Raw genomic sequence first — 25,493 nt, 5'->3', positions numbered from 1 at the left:
AACTACTTCTGCAGATTCCTTCAGGTGTTGTCTCCTCCTCTTCTATTTCTAACTTGCACTCTCTTCTTTGGATCCTCTATACCCTTTTGAGAAATGTGTTTTCCTACTCAGCTCGCTTGCCTTCTTCCTTCAGTCTTTCTCAGTTAAATTTCTCTCTTGACTTTCCTCCTCTCATTCTCTTCAACTTTATTTGCAAGTCCATCACCACCAAGCCGTGGTCCAAATCTCTTGGCTCCTGGGTATACTCTGACATATTTTATGCAGTTTTTGTACCCATATTGAATTATGATATAATCAATTTGGGATCTGACCTGCTTCACCCTAGATATCTACATACATCCTCATCTTCTATGATGTTCAAACATTGTGTGTCACAAGAGATAATTCTCTGTGGAAATTAACCAGCCATTCACCCCTCTCATTGCTGTTTCCCAATCCAAATCATCCAACCACATCCCCTTCTTTTCCGTGTTCTACAACTGCACTCAAATTTTGCATTAGGACGATGTAGGCATTAATTTTTTCTTTATTCATAATTTCTTGAAGCTTTTCATTATATTTCTCTGCTTCTTCAATGTGTGGGCTTGTTGGTACATGTATTTGTATTAAAACAACATCGTTCTTGTCACCTCAATATCATCATCATCATCATCATCATCATCATCATGTCCTTCATCTATGTACTCCACTTTCAATACATTTTTCATCTGCCTTTTTCCTATCACAATTGCTACACCACAGCTGTCACTGTTCTCTCTGTTCGAGTAAAACAATTTATACTCTCGACAACCCAATTCTCCTTTACATGGGCATCTCACTTCACATGCACCTGATACATCCAGTCTATTCTTCATTATTTTCTGTTTGACATTTTCCAGCTTGTCGGTCTGAAATAGTGTGTTCCAACCCTTAATTTCTCTTTTCTCATCTTACAATGTTTACTTTTCCTTCTTCATCCTCCTCCAACGCTTCTGCATTTGATCTTGATATAATCTCCTCCCAGAGATACGACAATTATACAAATGAATATTACATGACAATATAACAATGGCTATGTAAAAAGAGACAGAAAAGCCATAGAGGATTGTGAAATAAACAAACCTGACATGAAGCCAGAGACTGCAGTAGGAAATGTGTCAGTGTGTCAGATCTGAAGAGATGATGGCCTTGGCCACACCGCACACTGAACAAATAAACAAAGGAACTAAAAATAATGTTGAAGTTGGTTTGTTAGCTGGTTTGGGGGAACGAACCAAACACTGAGGTTATCAGTCCCATCGGATTAGGCAAGGATGGGGAACGAAGTCAGCCATGCCCTTTCGAAGGAACCATCCGGCATTTGCCTGAAGCAATTTAGAGAAATTATGGAAAACCTATATCAGGATGGGTGGATGCGTGTTTGAACCATCATCCTCTTGAATGAGATTCCAGTGTGCTAACCACTGCAACACGTCACTCAGCTGTTGGATTAACAGATCAAAAAGAAAAGTCAATAATGGTGAAATTGATACATGATGCAACAAGAAAGCTAATATTCTGAAAAATTTGGACATACCTAAATGTGGAAACACTATAAAAGATGCATCAGGAACTGTTACGTAAGTGAAGGTTCTGGATGTAAACGAAGCAAAACTGACGGAACTTGTGCAGCCAAGCGTTCTAAACCTACAGGCTATGAACACGCCTCTCCAAGGAAACAATCAATGAAGGGCAACAGGTAGATTCCACATTTCTAGATTTCCAGAAAGCATTTGACATGGTGCCCCACTGCATGCTGATAACGCAGGTACGAGCATATGCAATAAATTCACAGATATGCAAGTGACTCGAGGACTTCTTAAATAATAAAACCCAGTATGTTGTCCTCGACATTCAGTGTTCATCAGAGAAATGTGTAGCGTCAAGTGTGTCCCTGGCAAGTGTGATAGGGCTGCTATTGTTCTCTATATACATAAATGATTTGGCGGACAAGGTGGGCAGCAATCTGCGATTGTATACTGATGATGCCATGGTGTACAGTAAGGTGTCGAAGTTAAGTGACTGTAGGAAAATACAAGACAACTTACACAAAATTTCCAATTGGTGTGATGAATGGCAGCTAGCTCTTAATTTGGAAAAATATAAGTTAATGCGGATGAGTGGGAAGAACAAACCTATAATGTTCAGATACAGTATTACTAGTGTCCTGCTTGACACAGTCAAGTCACTTAAATACCTGGGCGTAACGCTGCAAAGCGATATGAGGTGGAACGAGCATGTGAAAACTGTGGTAGGGTAGGTAAATTGTTGACTTCGGTTTATTGGGGTAATTTTAGGAAAGAGGAAGAGACTGCGTATAGGACGCTGGTGCGAACTATTTTTGAGTACTGCTTGAGTGTTTGGGATCTGTACCACATCGAATTGAAGGAAGACATCAATAAATTCAGAGGCGGCAGCTAGATTTGTCACCAGTAGGTTCGAACAACACGTAAGTGTTAAGGAGCTGCTTCAAGAACTCCTATGGGAAACCCTGGAGGGAAGGCGACATCCTTTCCAAGAAACACTATTGAGGAAATTTAGAGAACTGGCATTTGAAGCTGACTGTCTAACGTTCTACAGCTGCCAACACACATCGCACATAAGGACCACAAAGATACATGAAACTGGGACTCATATGGAGGTGTACAGTCATTTTTCCCTCAGTATTTGCAAGTGGAACAGGAGGCAAAATGAGAAGTAGAGGTACATGGCACCTTCTGTCACGCACAGTACGGTGGCTTGCAGAGCATTTATGTAGATGTACAAAGTTGTAAGTGGAGATACAAGTATTAAATTCATAAGGAAATGTACTTTTGTACACAAAATACAAATATGGTCTGATTCCCACAATCAGCAGACATAAAAAAACAGTAGTTAGTGAGTTGTGATACAAAAAATTCTTATCACAGTCCTTGCTTACTAAAACTAAGCCAGCAGATACTAGACAGAGGCAAGTAATACATGCCTTCATGAATAATAAACACCTGCCTGTTTTAAATGACGCTTTCAATGGAGCAGCTGCCTTCGACAAGATAGCTGAGAACCTTTTGAAGTAATAACGTAAGATCTGGGTTTCAATAGCAGTTGGTGGTGTGATTTCGTGGTCATTGTTCAAAAATTTGTTATACACATGAAAGTTTTTCCAATAAACAAGACCAAAATTACTGCGACATTATTCATCGTTATCACTTAACAAAATAGTGAATGACCAGCTTCGTAAAACCAAAGATAAATGATGTGTCTAAAGGTTAAGAAGAAGTTTGCTGTTTGTCCAATGAGTCTTTTATTCAGTGCATAAAATCAGTGTTCAACTGTCATAAAAGTGGTGATGGTCATAGATAAGGTCAATATTCAATCACATTAATATTATGTGGGAAATTACTTCATGTACTCAGCAATTGTGACTAGAAGTTTGAATCAGAATCAGTACTACACGTGGTTCAAAATAAAAAGAAGTAAAAACTAATTTTATATACATAATATAAAAGGAAATAAAAGTCAACAGATTCAAAGGAAAATACCAAAATTACAGTGGAAAAATTCTTTCACGAGGAGGAGGAGGTGAGTACAGTCCACTTCTAACAAATTAACTGCTACAGAATGAATTAAATGGGGCTGTTTAGAATTGCACATCACAATATTACAATGGCATCCAAATCAGTTTTTATCACTTTATGTACTATGGAATTAAATTGATTGGGTTGAGAATAAGCTTTTACACTGAATCAACAGTAGAATAATTTTGACAGCTGGGTCAGTTCAAAAATTGCATATTCACATGCAGAAACACACCAATTTCTAATTCCGTACATTTCAGGCATCCTTCAATAACTCTAACTGAAGCAAGCTGTTAAATGAGCCCAGTACTACCTTACTCTAATGCCACTATGATCACTTTAAAAAAATATATATTTGGTACATATCAGTTTCAATATATTGGCACATGTAGATATCACACATGAATTCATAGCTATACATAATCAATTTCTCTCTCAGAGAGAGAGAGAGAGAGAGAGAGAGAGAGAGAGAGAGAGAGAACATGACGAATTTACTTCTTTACTGCCGGACTAGTATAGGGCACTCATACCTATCATCAATGCTATCTTATATACAGGGTAAGTCAGGAGGAAAGGTAAATGCTTTGAGTACTGGGGATTCTGAACAAAAAATTTCATACGGACATATACCCTATTCTGAATGGTTTCCTTTAATGTCAGTCTTTAACCATTTTCTTGAATAACTAATACCATGGCATCTAGCAAATGTGTGTCATAGTAAAAAATAAGATTAAATTTTCTGCAAAAAAAGGTCCTTTTTATTTATTTTTTCTCTAGGGCTAATAGTCTGTGTGATGAGAGCAAGAGAATAAGGAGAATCAATCTCAACGCACATGCACTGTACCTTAAGTAGTTTTTGTACGTCTATTTGAGGTACTATCCCAATCTGATAGCCACAAGTGTCCTATTTCAAATTCTTCATCTCAAATTCCCCTACATTACTGTGTTATATTTTTAACAATGACAATGTACTGAATAATGTAGAAAATAAACAACAATGTACATCAAATATGTTTTGTCTCTGAAACCATTCGCATTAGGGTGCATGTCCATATGAAGTTTCCGTTCAGGGCCACCAATACTATCACCCTTCAAAGCAAGTATCTTTCCTCCTCACTCACACCGTGTATAGTTTTCTTTGGGTGTGCTTTCTGTGAAGAACAATGCTTTTCTTGGAGTGCCTATTGTTGAAATATGCTGTGCATTTCTGTGGAATTAATTCTGGGGTATTACTCTGAATTTTCCCTCAATTAACTGTTTTTATATATCCTTGCTGGACATGTATTTTTTTTTTTTTTTCTTTCTCTCTGAAGGGTATCCATTCTAACACACATGCTCACCAGGCTTACAAAGATATTTCTCTGACGTAAAAAATCCTAATGTGTACAATTCATGAACTATTCTAACCAAGAAGTTGCTATCTGTGCATTATGTACACCTTACCTATTTAGAGTGCCCTACAGTTCTCTACCCAGCACACCAGGTCGACAAATTTGCACTCAAGAGTGTCAGAGAATCAGCATAGCCTTTGCTTTAAGCCTTCTATGCAGATCCCAATCAGAGCCATCCACTTGGTCCAGGATACAGCACTACTAATCGTTAGCTAAACTACCAAACCCCACTGGTGATGGTAGTCGTCAACACTTCAGCCAGCTACTAATATGAACTAAAAATTACCTTAGAACACAGGCTCAGGAATCTTGGTAAAATCATACAACTAACATTTGTTGTTGAAGTATGCAGGAGCAACCTGGTAACTAGTATCCCACGTTCACTATTAACCTGTTGATGTACAATCTGTGCATGGTTGCCACTGACACATGGACAATGGCAATCCAGATTTATGAGGCACACTTGGATGATGAAGCAGCATCAGTGCTGCCAGGTAACACCAGTATAATGAGCTCGCCCCCATTACAATGTAGTGCAGCAATTTGTAGCCTATTAACTGTACCTACTGTAGCTGCTGAATTTATGTTGCTATCAATACAAGTAACTATGTCTGAGAGATTTAAAAGGTGTCTCATCTGATCTGAGACTGACTAATTAGTACTGAATCACACAAAAAAGTGCTAACTTTACTACAGCTGGCTGAGGTTCCAAACACTATTAAGGTTTGCACACATGGCCCCATATGTCATGAAACACACGAATAAGTAAATATGCCAGGCTAAAGAAAAATCTTGATGGAGTATGTAAATTAGACTGCATACAACTACCCTATGCAAAAAAGATAACTATATGAGTGTCATGAACACGCACAGACAGCAACAAGAGATTAAAAAGCACCAATGAACAAACAAAAAAAGCTTGTAACTATTCACTTCCACACACAATCATGTAATAAAGTGACTAAATGTATTGCTCTGCACATTTTAAGCACTATGACTATTATGACTGGGCACTTAGAGCTTGATTAATTTTCTTCCCTACGTAATATCCACATGCATAACAATCCCCAGTTCAATAGATTTTGTTGTTCTGTCTTGCACTGTGCGTCTCTCGAAAGTTCCTTCTACACAGTCATCAGGCGGCAGAGAAATGACTAACCTAGGCATAGACAATATCAACTATTCTTTAAATTTTGAACATTCTTACTTTTTCTATATGAATCCATAAATGTTCATTTACAAGCTGTAAGTGCAATACAGCTGAACTGTTTTGATGTACTTATTTCCCAAAATGAAAACAAAATAATAATGAATATGTTTTTGCCTTATCCATTATCTCTAAGCTATTTACAAAAGAAGGAAATCTACTACCTTAAAACTCGAAAGCGCCTAAGCACGCAGCTACCATATAATAAGTAAGTGTGGTATTTAAAAACTTTGTCTGTGACATGACAAAGCACAAGGATTTAGTTCAAAAATTTTTGCTAATGTCAAACTCACCCTCTTATTCTTTATAAACCATATGAACAGTGCCATAGGTGCTGCAACCAATGCAAGGCCATAGAATGAAGACTTTGGTGTTGGGCGAAAATGTTCATATTGCGTAGCACGCATGGCCATAAATCTTTGCACTCCTGTATCCAGCTGAAAAAAAAAAAAAAAACACATAGCAGAAATTCTTATAACTGGCAATCAAAGAACAGGAATAATAAGCATTTATTCAGTGTGTACAGAAGCTAAATGAGTCAAAATACTATAACAATACTGGTTTTTAAAACTCAACTCTACATTGTACGGAAATGTATTTTCTGAAATGTTCCTTTATCTTTGGAACAAGTAAACAATTAATAAAATTGGCAGCTTTTCTAATTAAGTGTCAATTTCCTGTATCAACACAGATCAGAAGATATTCCGTAAATGTTTAAAATATGCAAGAACACATGGTTTTCAGTAAGAAAACTACTTTCATTGACAAGAATGCTCACTCAGCAAAGGAATGGTTATCCATTCTTCACTCTTTAACTGGTGACCTATGTAAGACTTTCGACCACTGATTTTTGGCAGATGACACTTTTACAAAATTATATAATTCTTCTTAAGCGGCATTACACATGAAACAGAGGTGAAAATTACACTTCAATATATGACACATCATCTCCTGCAGACTATTAGTTATCTTGAGAAAGAAGTGCCAAGTACAGGCAAGTTATTTTAGTCATTGTAATTTATTTAACTGGGCATACTTGATTAAACATTGTAATAATTATACCAACTCTCATTTTTCTATATAAAACTCTTTCATAGTGTAGGAGTGTTCTTTACATAAAATTTACCATACTATTTCTGCTCGTATGCCTAAGAGCGTCAGCTATTTGATACTCGCCAATAATCAATATCACGTTGTTCACTTCTTTGGCTTCACCTCTTGCTAAAGTTCTCAGGTGCACTTTATGTGGATTACATTCTAATATGACCACATTAGAGTTATAAGGGTCCACCAAATTTGGATGAATTTCCAGTGCTGATAAACTGTCCGGACCATATTTTACCCTGGCATAGCGTTAAAATTTATCCATTTTAACAAAACACAAGCAGCATGACAACTTTAAAAAGTAGTATAAAAACCATTCTGCAAGTCACAGTGATACTTCTGATACTGTACAACACGTATCAAGGTGGCAAAATCAATGTCATTGATATACACACCATCAGTCAGGCAGAGTACTTTCATAACATTTCCTTCATTAAATACTGCACACAACTGTTAAGGGGAAGACTAGTCTCGCCACATATTATGTGAACAATAGACCTGTATGTGGAGTATTAGTCCAGTCAAAAACGGAAAATTAGGAAAAAAATTCGTGTAAGTGCAAATTTTTGTACAGTCATAGGAGGGAATGCCATCAACAATATATCAAAAATCCTGACTGATGGGGTACAAGCATTGGGGTGTGTTTAAAGGTCACCCCCCCCCCCCTCTCCCTCTCTCTCTCTCTCTCTCTCTCTCTCTCTCTCTCTCTCTCTCATATATCTGCAACTTCTGTTCTGACAAAAATGTTTCCCAGCATAAAATTAAACTACATCAAATTTACTCCAAAAGTATGATTTTTCTCTGGGATTATTGAAGATAATGTTTTAATGGCATAAAATTGATGTGAACTGTTAAATGATGTGGGTTAAGATCAAACATTAAATGTGCGTACCCCATCTCAGTGAAGTTGAATCATATTAAGGGATAAATTGTATTTAGGGGGCATGACAGGCTGGACAGTGATAGGGGTATTGCATTTGAAGAGACTTCTGTTAATACACAGACTAATAGTTTCTGGGATAGTGTAATAAAAGACACAACTGAGATAAAAACTTGTGACAACACCCTCAACAAAGATGGCAGCTTGCAGCTAAGCAAGGCTTGGAACCCGCCATTAGAAGGTTGAAGCAAATGCGTAACGAAAACATTACCTTACATAGCGCTGGAGCGAGTGCCAAAGACATTGCAAAAGGCAGCACCGCTATACAAGTATGGTAGCAGCAACCAAAGGACAGTCACCACTCAACAATGGCCAAGGAGTACTTGGCCAAAAGATTGTGCATTTTAAACCACTAGAGGTGGGTGGAAGCTGGAGATAATTTTATCAACGGTTGAGAAGTGTTTAATTTGTAAGTAAGCTGTCGTCAGTGGCCTATGTAGTGTTGGTGGGAAAGGGACTGGATTATTAAATGTGGCCCCTAGTAGCTGGCTATCATTTTGTATTGTAAAGCAGTGTAAGTGTATTTGTGTACTTGATGGTCAATTAATAAATTAGCAGAAATTTACTCCTTTTCTCTCACCATTAATAGTGTTACTGGTAGACTTCATAAATCTATTCACTTCAGGAACTTCTAGTATATGTATTGTGGGCTGCACTGAGTGGAGCCCCTTACTGCCCAGCCACAGCTTATTCAGAAATGTGGATCTGAATCTGAGTGATGGAATGAGGCTGAACACATCCAAGTATAAAACATTAATCTTCTGCCAATGATTTACTTGACTTCCGCTGAAATTCAATAACACCTACGTGACCTACTTCCACCACAGAATAAGCCAATTTAAGGCTCTGGGCCTCTTTGTATCTTCGGAGAACTGAGGCTTGGGTGATGCATTTGACATTTCATACGCTGTGGAAAGTATTCAAGCCAGTGGTAATGGAGACAATGAAATCAACATTGTTGAATACATTTTGACAGCATGCTACAAATGGATAGACTCTTTAGGGTGGTAGGCAGTTGACAGATACAGCTGCTAAGCTTTTTTACATAACAGCTCACTTCACGACTGCAAATAAGTACCACTTAAAAAACAAAAAAAAACAAAAAAAATCACCATAAACGTATGAGCTCACTGAAGTTATTTTATGCATTCACATAAAGGAATTGGACAGGAAATGCCGGTGAGGTATAGTCAGTCTGTAAACTGAAAAGAGAGCACTGCTTGTGGTGATGGAAGAATACTACCGCTGCCACGCAGGATGACAAGTAATCAATTCCCCCTTTAGCAGTGTAAAACAGTAGGCAGAGATTTACATTGATTCTGTCACATGCTTTTCTTGTGTTAGTGTTATTAGTTACTCTTACCTGCACTGCATGTAGTGTTAATGCACTTTCTGGAAAATAAACACCCCCTATGCACGTCTGTACATGTGTCCCAGTGATTTCTAAGCTGAGCTGCAAAAGTATTGGTGTAACTTTGTCAAACACCCTGTATTTACTGCCTGTGACAAGAGTCAGGCGGAGCGAGTGCAGATTCGCCTGCTCCTCTTCAGTTTGCAGTGTATTTGGGAAGTGCATGACCATTATCTGGCAACCTGACTTCCATCTCACGTCTATACACATCACCCTCAGTTTGTCACACTTCCAAAACACCATTTATCCCATACGCGGTTCTACTGCACATAGATGGGGTACATACACATTTAATATTTGTTCTTAATCCACTTTGTTTAAGTTAACACTAATTTTATACCATTAAAACACTATCTTCAATTATCTGCAGTTTTTTTCCATTTTCCATCTCCTGCAACGTGGGAATTATTGGTCATAGAGAAAAATATGAATAGGACCTTTTTTGCAGTAAATGTAGCGTAGTTTAATTTTGTACTGGGAAATATTTTCGTTGGAGGTAGCGGTTTTAGAGTTATTCCAGAAAAACACAGCGTGACCTTCAAAATGCACCACCAACCCCACACTCACATCCCATCAGTCAGTATTTTTAGTGTATTGTTCATAGCAGACCGGCCTACCACTGTACAAATATTTGCGACTACACGAATGTGAGATTACACGAAGCTTGTACAGTACTACTGTATTACTTTATACCTTAGTTATTCAAGTCTACACAAGGACGCAACTTTTAACACGAAGATTGTGTAAGCCCTGACTATGATGATACGTGAAAGACGTGATTGTTGTTCCTTTAAACAACGGTTTTACCCGGGAAGGTAAAAAATTGCAAAGAAATCCGCATATTTTCTGCCAGTTTCAACTGACTTTTAACACTACGTGATTACATGACGTAGAACAAAAGGTATGTGTCACTAACATTTGACGAAATGTTTTAGGTAATCTAGGCGAGTGAGAAAGACAAACTCTATGGGAGAAATAATGTTGGGATTAAAATGTGGTAAAACACACATTTATGAAACTCTAAGGAACGACGATAGGATACGACATGAATGAATAAAGAAAGAAGAACAGGCAAAGAAAGGCGAAGACGTCGGGAAATGAAAGTAACGCGATAGCGTGGGAATGGTTCGTAAGTGTGCGGGCGAGTTTATCTTTGCCTGGACCCATGTTGCAGAGTGTGACCTGAAAGCCGCTAACGAATACTGCACAACCCAATTGCGAATTATGACACGAAAGGTATGTTCAGTGTCGACGAAGCAGGACTGCTTTATCGCGCACTGCCTTCAAAATCTCTAGCAATTCGAGGTGAAAAGTGCAGCGGCGGAAAAATGTCAAAGTAAAGACTCACTATACTGTTGTGTAGAAGCATGTTTGGTGAAATGGAGAAGCCACTGGTGATTAGGAAGGCGGTAAAACCGCATTGTTTCAAAAATAAAGACGTCACTTTGCTTCCAGTCAGCTGGCGAAGCGATAAAAAGGCATGGATGGTCTTAGTAGCTGATCTCTTTCGAAGTCAAAATAAAAAAAATAAAAATACAAAACACGAAAGCGCGAAGTTTTCCTTTCCCTAACCAATGCAGCTAGCCACCCGAAAGTCTACTTTTCAAACGTGAGACTGGCTGCTTCCCGCCAGGTTCAACCAGCCTCACACAACCCATCTTACAACTTACATATTCCAGTCACATTATGGGCGATTTTTGATGCAGTCTTATTCTTATTGTTAGTGTTACAGCCGAAAACGCATTTACTCATATACGATTAGTTTCTGTCCTGGATGCAGTAAACTGAACTGGCTTAGCAGTACGGGAAATAAAACCCAGAACTGAACTGTCACCAAGTGCCTCACAAAGGGGGGATTGGAAGTGATGAACAGGAAGCTTCTGTACTCATAGCTCAAGAAACTGCCGCAAAAATTGCTGAATTAATTCAAATGTAAAGCATTTCATGTAGTCCACATGACTACATTCGAGATGATGACTTTCTGTCAACTCACTGCACTTTTACTTCGGCAACATATCTAATGGAAATCTTCAACAAAGGGGATGATGAGGAGGAAAGAAAGGAGAAAAAAGAAGAGAACCAAAATGGAATTCCCAGAAAAATTAATGCGCCTGAAGAAGCAATTGCATGCATGAACGATGTTATGCAAGTTTTGTCCCAAGCTGTTGGAACTAATGTACAGAACACAACATTCCGTAGAAAGAAACGATTTTGAACAGGAAATTCGAACAGGTTTCCCCTCTTGATATGTGACGACGAAAGTCAAATGTAAGCCAAATTAACATGTGAATAATTTGTGTGTGCAACAATACAAGAATTTACAGATACACTAAAAATACACACACACCGTATTATATATCAATTAGTGTAATAGTCTAGTGTCCTATTGTACAGTGGACAGTAAATTTACGTATACTCTACAGGAATAAAGGTACGTAAACACGTGCATAATTTCAAATTTATTCTTTTGTGCATCATACCGGACATATTTCATGTATGTAGCGTAGTGCGTTTTGTGCATTCCGGAAACTTGTACAATTTGGAAAATCATTTTAGTCCCATGCGATTCCGTTTTGAACAAGTTTTACTGTACTAAATTTGTTGTCTTACGTGATTTTCTGAACGGGTAATTCTACATTCCAACAAAAAGGTCTACGCTGATCACTTACTGAAGTCAAGTCATGAAATATTGGACGAAAACAGTCTGTAATGATACTGACTAGTAGTAAGGGTACCAACAATCATTCGCTGTGGAATCTCTAAACTATTATGCTGGTGCATAAGTTCGCACCGTTTTTTCACAAGTTTAATAAGCACAACAGATACACATAGCAGAGGCTTTAGGCATCAGTAATATATTCTCCTTGACTATTTAAAACAGTCCGCCAACGCAGGGGTAAATTTCCGATTTAGAAACAGTGAGGTGAAGAACTCCTCGAGCCACTTTTGCAGAGTATTTTCATTCGGAAAGGAAGTTCCTTGAAGGTTGTTCGACAACGAGCGGAAAAAGTGAAGATCTGAAGGCGCAACATTAGGTGAATAAGGTGGGTGCGGAATGACTTCCCAACCTAACTCCTGTATATAGTTTTTTGTCAGTCTAGCAGAATGTGGGCGGACGTTATGTGGAGCAGCATCACTTCACGTAGTCTTGCTGGTAGTTTTTCTTGAACTGTGTCTACAAGACGTCTCATTTGCTGGCAATAAATGTCAGTAGTGGTGGTTACGCCTCGGGGGAAGCAATTCGTCGTACAGCACGCCGCCGCTGTTCCACCAGATACATATTATTATCTTTTGTGGGTGTGCGAAGGTCTTTGTACAGGGAGTCGCTGCTTTGTTTAGTTTCAATTATTCCTTTATGTTACCACAAAGACACCATTTCACGTCACCAGTAACGATGCAGGAAAGAAATAGTAGTAGTTGTTCACGATCCAATTGACGATGAGCAAGAAGATATGCACATATTGCCATCACTGATTTTTATGATTTTGGCTTAGAGCATACACCTGATTTTTGGACCTTCCCCACTGCATGCAAAAGGTGATAGAATGACCACATGTCGTCACTTTTTCCAGTTCTCGAGTACACGAACATGGATCATTGTGGATTAATACGTTTAAATGATCTTCGTCAAACCTTGCCTGAACGGGAAGGATCACTAACGTCAAAACGAACTGCAAGAAAAACCATTTTCTTGTGGTGCTCAGTCCAATGGCATTGTCCTCATACAGGGAGCAAATGTTTCTGGCTGCCTCCACCGAATTCAAACAGAAGAATGTATCGGAAATGTTCCGATTTCCCCATTTGGCACTCCATTTTCTAGCGTCCACAGCTCCACTCATTATCTCCAAATGACAAAAGACAACTTATAAACTCAACAGCAACAGTGAACTGCAAATAAAAAATTACAATGGATAAATAAACCCATAGCAACGGGAATACCAACATGCAAAACAAAAACGCTACGAACCTATGCGTCAACCTAATATTCCGTTATTCATCATGAAGCTAATAGTAAGAGTGCCCGGTCCCCCACAAAACCCCATGACCCCAACTGAGATCCTGGATACGCTTGTGAGTAGTGAAAGGATTTTAAGGTACAAATTATGTTCAGAAAAGGGGAGAAGTTCTGAAAATACATGCAGAAAGGTGCAAACAAAAGTGCTGATGAAATGACTTTATTTGGGCTTAAACCAGGTACATGAACTTTCCTGTACCATTTACATGGTTCCGTTATCCTGGATCACTCACATCATTTCAATGTTTATGACACGCGTAATTCGCTGGCGCTTTGAGCTCAACAGCTCCTTATATGCGGAGAAACTCTGCTACGTATGCACACAAACCAATGGAGCATATCTTGTCAGCACCCGTAAAGGAAGTTCAGTCATAGTTGCAAAGGCTTCCACATCTGGATTGTTATTCCAATTTAATTCGAATCTGTCCTTAGTATATCCATCAAGGATGTCTCTAACACTCTTCAATTTCTTCCACAGTTACTCCTCCTCCATATCTTTTACCAAACTCTAAACCACACCATGCAAATATTTGGAGCAATACACTGCAAAAAGTCACAACTCTAGGTCTTTGTTGTTGACTAACTGTTGAGCCTGCTTGATAGCTGCTGCGTATATTGAGCCTAGAAATATAAAGTGTTTGATTTTACCGAACTTTTCGCACAAGAAATTTACCCCCACAGGGAACTGTAGAAGGTGGAGCCCTGACCCTTCTTTTATAAAAAACTTGGTGCGACTGGGAGCCTTTACCAGAATCTTCTTCAGAGCAACACTGAAGTCATTTACCCTGCAGTAATTCTCCCTGATACTTTCGCAAACACGGAGCAGACCAAGCGTGTCCCATCTGCGGCCCATGGGCCGCATGCGGCGCCAAACCACGTATCAACGCGACCCAGGAAGTGAGCATCTATGACACGAGTGGTAAAAAAAAGTTTATGAAATGTTATGAAAACTCAATATTTTCAATTTGAAACTCCCGCCACACAATGCTATTCTCATTGGTCCATCTTTTGTTTTCTTCTCAGCGTTTATTGTTAGTGTTGCGTATATTATGTGCGGCCCAAAAATACTCATCTTCTTTGAATGTGGGCGAAGTAAGCTAGAAGGCTTCCCATCCCTGGTGTAGACCTTGTGCAATAAACGTCACATGATTCAAGTTGGGGTACATGCAATTCAATTGCTGGAAAGCCGGAAGCGTGTAGCGTGCTTGATTAATCACCACAAGCACGACTTTTTCGTCTTGTAAGCTCCCCGGCCACAGGTTCACATGAGTCGTAGAATGATTGCATTATCGTTCAGGTATTTGTTTTCTTCTCGAGTTGGTACATTTTAACAAGCATAAATGTTTTACCCATTACCAGATAATGGAAAAACCAACACATTCAAAATATGTCTTTGCAGCTCATCAGTAGTTTCAACTAAAACGAATTCCACTTCATGTTTGCCAACCCCCCCCCCCCCCTCCATATTTTCTCTAAAACGTTCTCATAAATTAGCTGTACGTAACTTTTTCTCAGCGTGCTCCAACCCGGTGTTGACCTTTGTGTGTACTTCTCAGGAAATGATTTGACTGCAGGATTGTTTACCTTATGGATTGTAATTCCTGACTGGATTCATGTCAAGGTAAGATCCGCACTAAGCTCATTCAATGACAGTTGCTTTTCAGATCCTGATGCCAAAGCGTGTCATAGTAGTTTCCTTAGGTTTCGACTTGCGAATATCAATGTTCTTTAAATGTTTGTTGTTCTGGATGTGCTGGTTTAATCTGTTTCTTTGACGCTTGTCATCGATTGCAATATTTACCTCACAGACGACACATCGAAGAATGATGCAATCCGTTTCGATACACTGAGACCTGAATTCTTCTGAAAGTGCACACAATTTCTCCTTCACAAACTTCGGCATGATTTTGTTGTGAAAAATCCGTTCTGGTAAAACACATGGCCAACAAGATGACACACAGTCGACAGACAGGAACCGTTAAATTCATACCAGCGTTAACTGAATTTAGGTTTCAACTTTTGCAGCAAGATTGTCAACATTTTGATTTCACAGCTGCTGGTTGACCATTGATGCTGAGGTTGGCCATTGTGCTAGGGGTATAAATAAATGCTAGTGCTTTCCATAAATTATATTTTAATATTTATTGACCATTGTTTACTTCTCATTAAACAAAATCTTAAGATCCTGTCCTGTCCAGAAGAGACGAAAATTCTATCTAATCTATTAAAAACGCAGATAAAAATAGGGGAAAGGTGCTTAAGCTTGGAATAGAAGGGGAAAGGTGCAAAACTTAGTAACCTCGAAAAAAGTGCTTCTTTTGCATCACATCGTGTCACCAAATTGACCTGTCTGTGTGAAAATAGCTATATTTTTGCAAGGGTGCTGCACCTTAAAATTGTGTTAGTGATGAGTGCGTGATATGTTACTAGAGAAATTGAAAATCATTAATGTAGACCATCAAAGATCGTAATATGTCGTACCAAATAGGAGATACATTGTGCTTTAATAGATCAACAAGGTTTTGCTGTGTGATGACAAAGAGGCTGCGAAACATGTGCAAGTTTGATCTCTCAATTGGATTATTGTGGTAACCAATGGATAAACAAATATACTGAGTACTTATATCGCTGTACTCTAGATAAATCATGAATCACTAAGTAATCAAATAAAGATAGCTATGAATCATCGCCTGCGACTCACTGCTACTGTACAGATTATGTGTCTGAAGATAAAAGGGGAATCCCCCTAATATCATCTCGCATAAACCAAGCAGCAAGGAAATGGGGGAACCCCCGAGTTGACAAGTAACGCTATTAATATACTGTGCGCAGTGTCGCAACTGATATGCTCTCTTATCCGTCGGTCCGTAATGCGATCCCCTCAACTTTTTAGGTATTTATAATTTAAAGTTTCTCGGCTCAAGTAAATAATATCTGCACAACTAACACATTTATTTGTAATTTCTGTAGCATACGGTAATCTATATTCGAGGAAAATATCTTGCAAAGCTCTTAAGAATTCTGAACTGTTTAGCTATTGTTAGTCTCCTAGGTGCAGAGATTACATACATCCCTTCAATTTTGGGTAAGACAATCACACGAGGGGCATTCAGTAAGTAATGCAACTTATCTTTTTCTGATAGCAGCTTGGTTTTATTCAGTATTCCAATAATCATATTATTCCCCACTCTTTTGGCTAGAAAACTATTTTTCCAACACAATCTCCGTTCAATGCGACGGCCTTACGCCACGTTACTGGGAGGGCCTGTAGGCCCGCATGGTACGACTCTACGGGTCTTGCTGCACCAATAACCTCTCCATCATCCACGTACTGCTTCCCACGGAGTGCGTCCTTCATTGGGCCAAACAGATGGAAGGCGGAAGGTGCGAGATCCGGGCTGTAGGGTGGATGTGGAGGAACATTTCAATGAAGTTTTGTGAGCTCCCCTCGGGTGCGCAGCCTTGTGTGATGCCATGTGTTGTCATGAAGGAAGAGACATTCGTTTGCATTTTTGTGGCGACGAACTTGCTGAAGTCGTCTGCGCGACCTTCTTGCGATCATGACAGATGCATTGCTTTTCTTCTCTGCCAGGTCTCCGTACAAATTCCGCAAGCGCCTGTGAATGTCCGTGATGCTCCGGTTTTCCGAGGACGATGTCCCACAAATTCCACCTTTTTCCGCCGAAATTGGCCGAGGAGAAAATGTGTTGAATTACTTATAGAACACCCCTCCTACATTGATGGCCAAGTTCGCTTCGCTGACTGAGACAAGTTAGACCTTAAAGGGGTTCAATATTTATTGCGCAACATTGAGCATTACGCAATAACATTGGGCGTCTGGAAAAATGGAAATGTCGTGTGGCTAGGGTCTCCCGTCGGGTAGACCGTTCGCCTGGTGCAGGTCTTTCAATTTGACGCCACTTCGGCCACCTGCGCGTCGATGGGGATGAAATGATAATGATTAGGACAACACAACACCCAGTCCCTGAGCGGAGAAAATCTCCGACCCAGCCGGGAATCGAACCCGGGCCCTTAGGATTGACAGTCTGTCACGCTGACCATTCAGCTACCGGGGCGGACATTGGGCGTCTGAGACCGGTATTGTCGGTTCGCAAAATTTAGTGAAAAAGACTGCAGAGTTTAAAAAAACACTGACGCTCGCTTAGGATATTGTATCGTGTAAGGCTGGTATTGGGCAGTAAAAGGCAGTTCCTGCCTACACCGAGAGAAATTCAATACGCTCCGATCGGTTTCTGCAAAAAACTAGATAAAATGAAAAGATCAGGAAACGGACTGGAAGATGTAAATAAATGCACCACTCGGTGCGCTGTGAGATGAAACTCCTAACTGATCAGGAAACGCCAGATACTACGTTGTCCACAATAGCAGAGCAAAATTAAGTACGAATCTTTGCTGCCGTGAATGATCTCCTGGCCCACTGAAATGGCCACTGGGAAGTTTTCAGACTTGTTTCGCCCGTTCTGCATAATTTCTGCTTGTGTTTTGCAAGGCAAGCAACTAAGTAGCAATGCATGCGAGGTACACATCGTCAAGCGCCGACATGTTCGCTATGAAGACAGACGTGTAACTGAAGCTCCTTGGAAATGCTGCGCAACATTATTGTGTTGTTCTTGGCCTCACACACCCGCGCAATTTGTTAACAATACTATGTTGTGTTGTGTAGCACTAAGCCTGCATCAAATGAACAACATCCGGTGTTGATATAAATTAATACGAGACTCGCTTCGCAACACCGCTAACTCAGCTGTCGATACGGTTATGGCGCTTCGACAACAGATATTAATCGTACATACAGGGTATTGTTGAAAGTTTCGTGTTGCTAAGATAGAAAAAAAGAAGCAGAAGGAGCACTTTTCAAACTTCGCCACAGCCGAAAAATATTTACTGTGGGAATCGTCTTTCAGCATAAGTGTTAGCAGTAGCATGCAACGTGGCTGGTTTATTTCGGTTGTTTGGTTTGTTTCAGTAGATGTTCTCTCGGTCTTACAAGGGAAACTCCCCAGCGCAGCCCCCTCACATTTAGTGGTAAAATGGCCCAGTGGGTAGCCCGCCAAAAACTGAGCACAAATCAAACATGATAACAGGAAGACGGTGTAATGAACTGTGGGGAAAAAATAAGCAAAATAGAAATTGTGAACGGTCCAATATCAACATGTGCAACACATAGCGACATTGAATGACCGTGGCATCTTTGTCAAGTGGTGCTTGTGTTAAGACTGCGAAGGGGGAGATCTGGGTTCAAATCTCCCTCATGAATTTTTTTTCACGAATTTATGAACTGTCCGTGTGGTCATTGACGTGTCTCTTCTGCTTCTGTAGTGTTGGCAATTGTCATACTATACAATGGTTATAAAAAATGAGACATGAGGTAAGGTTATATTACCGTCGCAAGTAAATGTGATTAATAGTGACATAGACCTCTCACAGAAATGAAAATAGCAGATAAACGGTTGTGAACTATGTAACAACGAAGGAATTCAGAGTCAAAACTTCCAAAACAGAACGCAAGAGGCATAATATGTGGTACTGGTGTACAATGAAGAGGTACGTACGTCTGGAGGTCCTTAGTTACACGTCGCTGTTGTGAACGGACGTTACACCACGATAAAGACACAAACTTGAATACAGCGAACAGACACGTCAATGACCGGACGTAAGGTTCATAATTTTGCGGGGAAAAAAGATATTGGACATGAGGGAGATTTGAACCCGGATCTTCCCCTTCACAGTCCACCATCGTGATCACATAACCACAACTCTACGGTCGTACGAAGTCGCTCAATGTTGCACATATTAATCTTGGACCGTTCACTGCTTCTACTTTGCTTCTTTTTTTCTCAGTGCATTATATCATCTTTCAGTTTTCATGCTTGATATGTGGTCAGTTTTTGATTAGCGATGCAATGGGCCATCTTATCGCTAAATCTGAAGGGGGGGGGGGGGTACGATGGGGAGTTTCCCTTGTCAGTTCTAATCATTGCACCATACTTTTGACCAAGTGAAAGCTGAGTTTAAATTGTTCATTTTTAATTCCAAGCCGGCTATCGTGGCCGAACGGTTCTGGGCGCTCGAGTCTGGAACTGCGCGACCGCTGCGGTCGCAGGTTCGAATTCTGCTTCGGGCATGGATGTGTGTGATGTCCTTAGGTTAGTTAGGTTTAAGGAGTTCTAAGTTCTAGGGGGCTGATGATCTCAGCAGTTAAGTCCCATAGTGCTCAGAGCCATCTGAACCATTTGAATTCCAAGAATTGGTTCGCTCTTTAGTGAAACATGTGGGGAGTTCGTTGGGACTCATTTCCCTCCTCAATACACACAGCGAAATTGTCATATCTATAAAATAAATTTATAATTCTCAGCGCTAAAGGCTCTTGCACATAGAACGCTGTCCACCACTGTAGTAGAAGGCTTGGAAAACAGCAAGAAGCATATCCTGGCTGTGTTACTGTCAAAATTTTCTTTGTAATAAATACAGAACAAAATACATCGTTCGGCTATAATTCATGGCCCCTATCGGATAAGTGAGGGGCCAATTTTACCTCACTTTGACGTCGTTTCGCATCGGGATTTCAACTGTTTGTCGAGTACGGTAAACATACATATAACACATCGTTGGCCGTGATTTACACAGCTTTTTGTGTGGACGAAAGTTTAAATAGTTCGCAAGTCTTAAAGCCACTGTTAAAAGAAGTGGTAAAACTGGCACATACCCGACATTCAATGCTACAGAAAGTATCGGCGTACATATCGGCAGAGGTATGCATTTGCATTGCCGGCTTAGGTAAAACTGACATAAACCCGAAGGTTGGTATGAAAGCCATACTGATTTACTAAGCATAGTCGTTTTGGAGGTGTTATGCACCTGCCTTCCTTCGACCTCTGAGCTGGCTGACGTAGCTATTTATAGGGGGGCCAATAATTTAACGAGGCGTTCGAACCGCAGTGCAACTTGGTACTTTTCACAACAAACAGACCCAGAGGTGAAAGAAGTGCTAAGTGCCAGAAAAAATTTAAGATTGACCGGGAGCCGAACATCACATTTTTCTATTCTACCGAGCTTACTGACCGATTAAACAGCCGTTGCTAACTGACCTACATGTGCTTGCTATCACCAACGCGCGCAGTTGTCATAGCAGAAACCACGGGTCAAAGGCGAAGTCGGTATCGGTAGGTTAAATTTATAAGCAATTTACGCACAAGGGTGGGCGATCGGCAGTTAAATTATCGCACTCTTGCAGACACTGACTTGCGTAGAAATTAATGCGAATTTTGTACGTAATGCTACACGCTGGCGAGCATATTTGTAAGAGATGTTCAATCATACATATGCTTACTGTTCTATGCAGATACTTCGAATTACACTTCCTTACTCTGCTGCAGTGTCTATGAAATGCCTTCGCTTTATCACATTTAAGAGTTGCATCGGAAAATATTCTTGTGGGAGCCATTATCTGCATTCATTACGTAGCCAATTACTTCCTTGACGTAACGGTACAGATCGAAACATTTTGGTTGGTTGGTTGTTTTGGGGGGAAGAGACCAAACAGCGAGGTCATTGGTCTCATCGGATTAGGGAAGGACGGGGAAGGAAGTCGGCCGTGCCCTTTCAAAGGAACCATCCCGGGATTTGCCTGGAGCGATTTAGGGAAATCACGGAAAACCTAAATCAGGATGGCCGGACGCGGGATTGAACCGTCGTCCTCCCGAATGCGAGTCCAGAAACATTTCGAACTTCAGCAGTGTGTGAGTAGTATATACGTCAATTTGCTTACCACTTCTGTGTGAACAACAATTTTTTATTTACTTATTTTCAGTATATATTAGCGCAAAATGAAATCCGTGCTTCTGTAGCGTCACAAGGTTGTAAACTGACGACTGCAACTTGACTTGATCGGCAAAATTTTGCTAGTCAGAGTTGATTCCGCCTTCGTGGCGAATAATCTGCGCTTAACATTTAGATGAGGCAGATTTCCATGTTCAGTTTAATCAGAGTTGGATCTTAGGGTTCTGTGCCTCAATCCGTAAAAACGAGATCCGTATAAGACCGCTTTTTTTTTGTCAGAAATAGGTAGAGGTATCAGTTGAAATTACTAAGGTCTACGGTCACTTGGCGGTGTAAAAAATTCAAGCTTCAAAGTCAATGCAGCCAAAAGATAAGGACATTTATGTCACTTACTTCGATACTCGCAATCTCACCCATCAAAACCTATTGACGTGAACTATCTATATACATAATAAAGTTTGTACGGAATCTTTCAACACAATCAATGATCAACTGCTTTATACAGTCGACGCTGAGTGATGCAAAGTACTGTACTGGAAAGGCAGTTTAACAATAGTCACATTATTTGCGCAAATGTTGTGGAAATACTCAAAATTTGGGTGCAGATGCCAACAACGTGACTGGAATCACCTCTTCGTATCCACTGTAGCGCAGGGGTATGATAAAATTTCTATTACATTTACACATATTCTGCGGCCTTTGGGTTATGATGAATGAGCTTCGAGAGAAACATACCTAAGTTAATCCGGAAAGGTAGTCTTATAAGTTGTCATAATTACTTTTAAAAGCCTTAAAAAACACGGGAAAGTGCAAGTAGGACTTTCACTCTGAAGGTTCCGTACAACCTTAATTATGAAATCCTGTTTAGTTCCAAAAATGGCTCTGAGCACTATGGGACTTAACATCTGTGGACATCAGTCCCCTAAAACTTAGAACTACTTAAACCTAACTAACCTAAGGACATCACACACATCCATGCCCGAGGCAGGATTCGAACCTGCGACCGTAGCGGTCACGTGGTTCCAGACTGAAGCGCCTAGAACCGCACGGCCACACCGGCCGGCTGTACAAACAGTTCATCTACAGCTTCTGATGAGAGTTTGCGCGAATCAAAATGATGAAACGAAAGGCTGTATCTTTTGATTGCAGTACTTTTTTTTTTACACGGCGAAGGACTCGTGGACCTTGGTATTTGATATTAATTCCAATTTGATACCTCTAACCGTTCCTGGGGAAAAGGGACCTTAATGGACGGGCAACAAAGTGAACCTATAAGGTTTTAACCAACTGATGTACGGAACCCTAAAAATGACGGAGAAAAATGAAGACTACTCTTCCAATTACCACATACACAGTTTCCCCTATTGCTCTTGTTCGTAACTGCTTTCACGTTCATTAAAATTTTGTGCTGTAATTTGGCTTGTAATGGAATTCTGTGTACATCTTTAGGTTTAAAAGAAAAATTTTTTTGAAAAAAAAAATTAACGGTTCCGTACAGTGGAGTCATACACCATGTGACACGGCGGAAGCAACAGCAAGATACTGCCAGAATGCGCGCCACGTAATAAGGTATGCCGAGGTATGCTCGGCAGCAGGCGATGTCGGGCCATTTGACCTTTCCGACTGCTTTTTTCCTTCTATTCAAACTTCGTTTTCATGTACTACCGATGAAGGCAACGAAAAACAATCTTTTCACATGTGCTCACTTGCAAATTTATCAGCTTTGATGCTGCAGATTTTCCATAACACATATGCATGCCCTCCTGCCGTTTTATTATCCGCTGTGCTATTCTGGAAAAAATTAAATATTCGACAACAGCTAAAGCTTTGTCGCATTCTCTATAATAGTAGTAATTATATACAGTCGGACAACATACGCTGGAAGTATTAATTCAATGCACGATTTCTGTTTGCACGTACCACCACTTGAGCCTAGCGAACAGTCAGTAAATGCAAAGGACAGTACAAAAGAGTTACAAGCAAACATTAATGACAATTGTAGCCAGATGGTCTGAAAGGGTTAAAGGTGTAAGTAACTGAATCCAGGTGGACTAACGTATTTCCAATTTTTCCCCAATATGAGTCATACAAAATAACAGCGTAGTTCGAATTATAACAGCCTTTTGTGGTTCTCTTCGACTCACTGGTTGGAACTTTGGAAATAAAAAAGAAAGCTTTCTCTCTGAAGCAGTTGTGCGCGTTTAATATTGTCGCAAACTAGTTTATACAATGTTTTCGTTATCTTCGCCTATAATAACTAACTCTTCAGCGTCTTAGGCGATGCAACGCTAATCAATAAGAGCTTCTCTTACTCAAAATACATGTAGAATATCTTCCGTCCAATCTCTTAATGCCATTTTTTGCAAAACTGATGCCCCCAAGGCTCCAATGTATTGTGCTTTGTTATCTGCAAAAGTGACAAAACTGTGGATTATTATTCCACTGGAGCTGTCCAAATTAAAGTCTAATCACTCTGAGTTCGAACATTGTTTCTCTAAATTACTTAAAGCTAAAGTTCTTCAAGAGAGCCACTACACTTTCTTCTTCCGAAATGTCGAAACTTGGTTCTCTGCTGTGTTCCATATCCAAGAAACCACAAGTATAACAAAGAAAATCACAAAAAAAATTTATTACATAAGTTTTTGAAAACACTGATGTGTCTGTAGAACTTAAATTTGAAACACACAAGTTATTTGTGCTACAAGAGTGATTAAACTGTTTTACTAACTACAGAAGAGGATTTTGCAGTTTCTGGGCACGAGGTAATGTTATTGCCAGTCATGCACGACACTGATCGTGCTCAAAATTCCCTTAAAATCTATTGTATTATTGCGTAAGGTATCATTTTTCTCATCAATGTCCTAATAACTAATGTTCCAAAACAATGGCATTTTCACAGATTCCGTACGTTTATTCTGAACAATAGCCAAGTGGCAACTAACTGAGGCTACTGGTACAGGTCCGGAGGTGTATTTTGATATCTCAGTTGGTGAGATCGCTATACGTGAAAGGCAGGGGTCCTGGTCCTAGTTCCGTTCCTGCACGATGCTTTAATCAGGCGGGAATTTTCTTAAATTATGCTGATCTTAAGAGAAACTGGATACACCATAGAGGTCTCATAATGAAAAGCATGACATCTGACACACATTAACTTAATCACAAAAGCAATTGTAGTACTTCAGACCACTGGAACTACATTACTAGGACAGAATCTCCGTATTTGTAAAACCAGTGTGAAGATGTACAGTAAGAACTTCTAATAGTTCCATTTGGTAGGAGGATAGCTGGGCTTGAAACATGAGAATTAAATGTCTCTGGTTAATTATTAACCATCCCATTATGTACACTCATGAGTGCAACAGTAACAACTTACCACACTGAAAATGATCAGCTGCAAAAATAGAGTACAGAAATATTATAGTTTCACGGGAATAATATATTTTTGGGTCACGCCTACATTTGACCACCATATATATGTTTATAACACTACAAACATAATATAGTTACAGTATTTAGAGAAACCCCAAATTCTTCAGAATAATTTAATGTTTAATGAAATATCACACTTTCTGTGTTAGCATCACGCGCTCAGTTTTTTGGGTTGTTAATGCTTTACAGCTTTGAGGCATTTTCGAGCAGTGGCATGCATGCGTTTGATCAGGTGTTCCAGTGCATTTTTTGCGGGCAAGAAGACGTGGTTGCGGTGGTATGGTACACGCAGCTTCCACAAAGCGTGAACAACTCGGTGGCTATTTGTGCGCTTCATGTAGCCTTTCTTAGCTCCAGTAACGTGTCATGCAACATTTATCGGCAATGTCTAGAGTATAGCCTTTGCATAAATTCCGATAAACGACTTTAGGCACTTTTTACGATAATACAATGTTCCACGCTCGGGCCCCTCGAGTTCTTTGGTGAAAAGTAAATGTTCATTTTAGATGCGTCAACTATTATTTGAGGAGATGCACCATTCCACTACATTTTTAGCTTCTTAGGTTATAGAGTCGTCTGAGATTTGTGTGAGCTGTGGGATTAAGCTAGAGAAGGAAGTAC

General features: G+C 39.9%; 1 protein-coding gene across 1 annotated transcript in view; it reads right to left on the bottom strand.

Moving 5' to 3' along the window:
• The window catches only part of LOC126470403 (uncharacterized), a 93,293-nt gene that overhangs the window by 8,802 nt on the left and 58,998 nt on the right, over positions 1-25,493 (bottom strand). The window contains exon 2 of the mRNA XM_050098250.1: positions 6,467-6,610. Within this exon, the coding sequence (XP_049954207.1) occupies positions 6,467-6,610 (144 nt within the window). The remainder of the gene's footprint in view (positions 1-6,466; positions 6,611-25,493) is intronic.

Source organism: Schistocerca serialis, chromosome 3 (genome assembly GCF_023864345.2).
Source record: "Schistocerca serialis cubense isolate TAMUIC-IGC-003099 chromosome 3, iqSchSeri2.2, whole genome shotgun sequence".
NCBI lineage: Eukaryota > Metazoa > Arthropoda > Insecta > Orthoptera > Acrididae > Schistocerca > Schistocerca serialis.
This window is presented reverse-complemented; position numbering and strand designations above follow the sequence as displayed.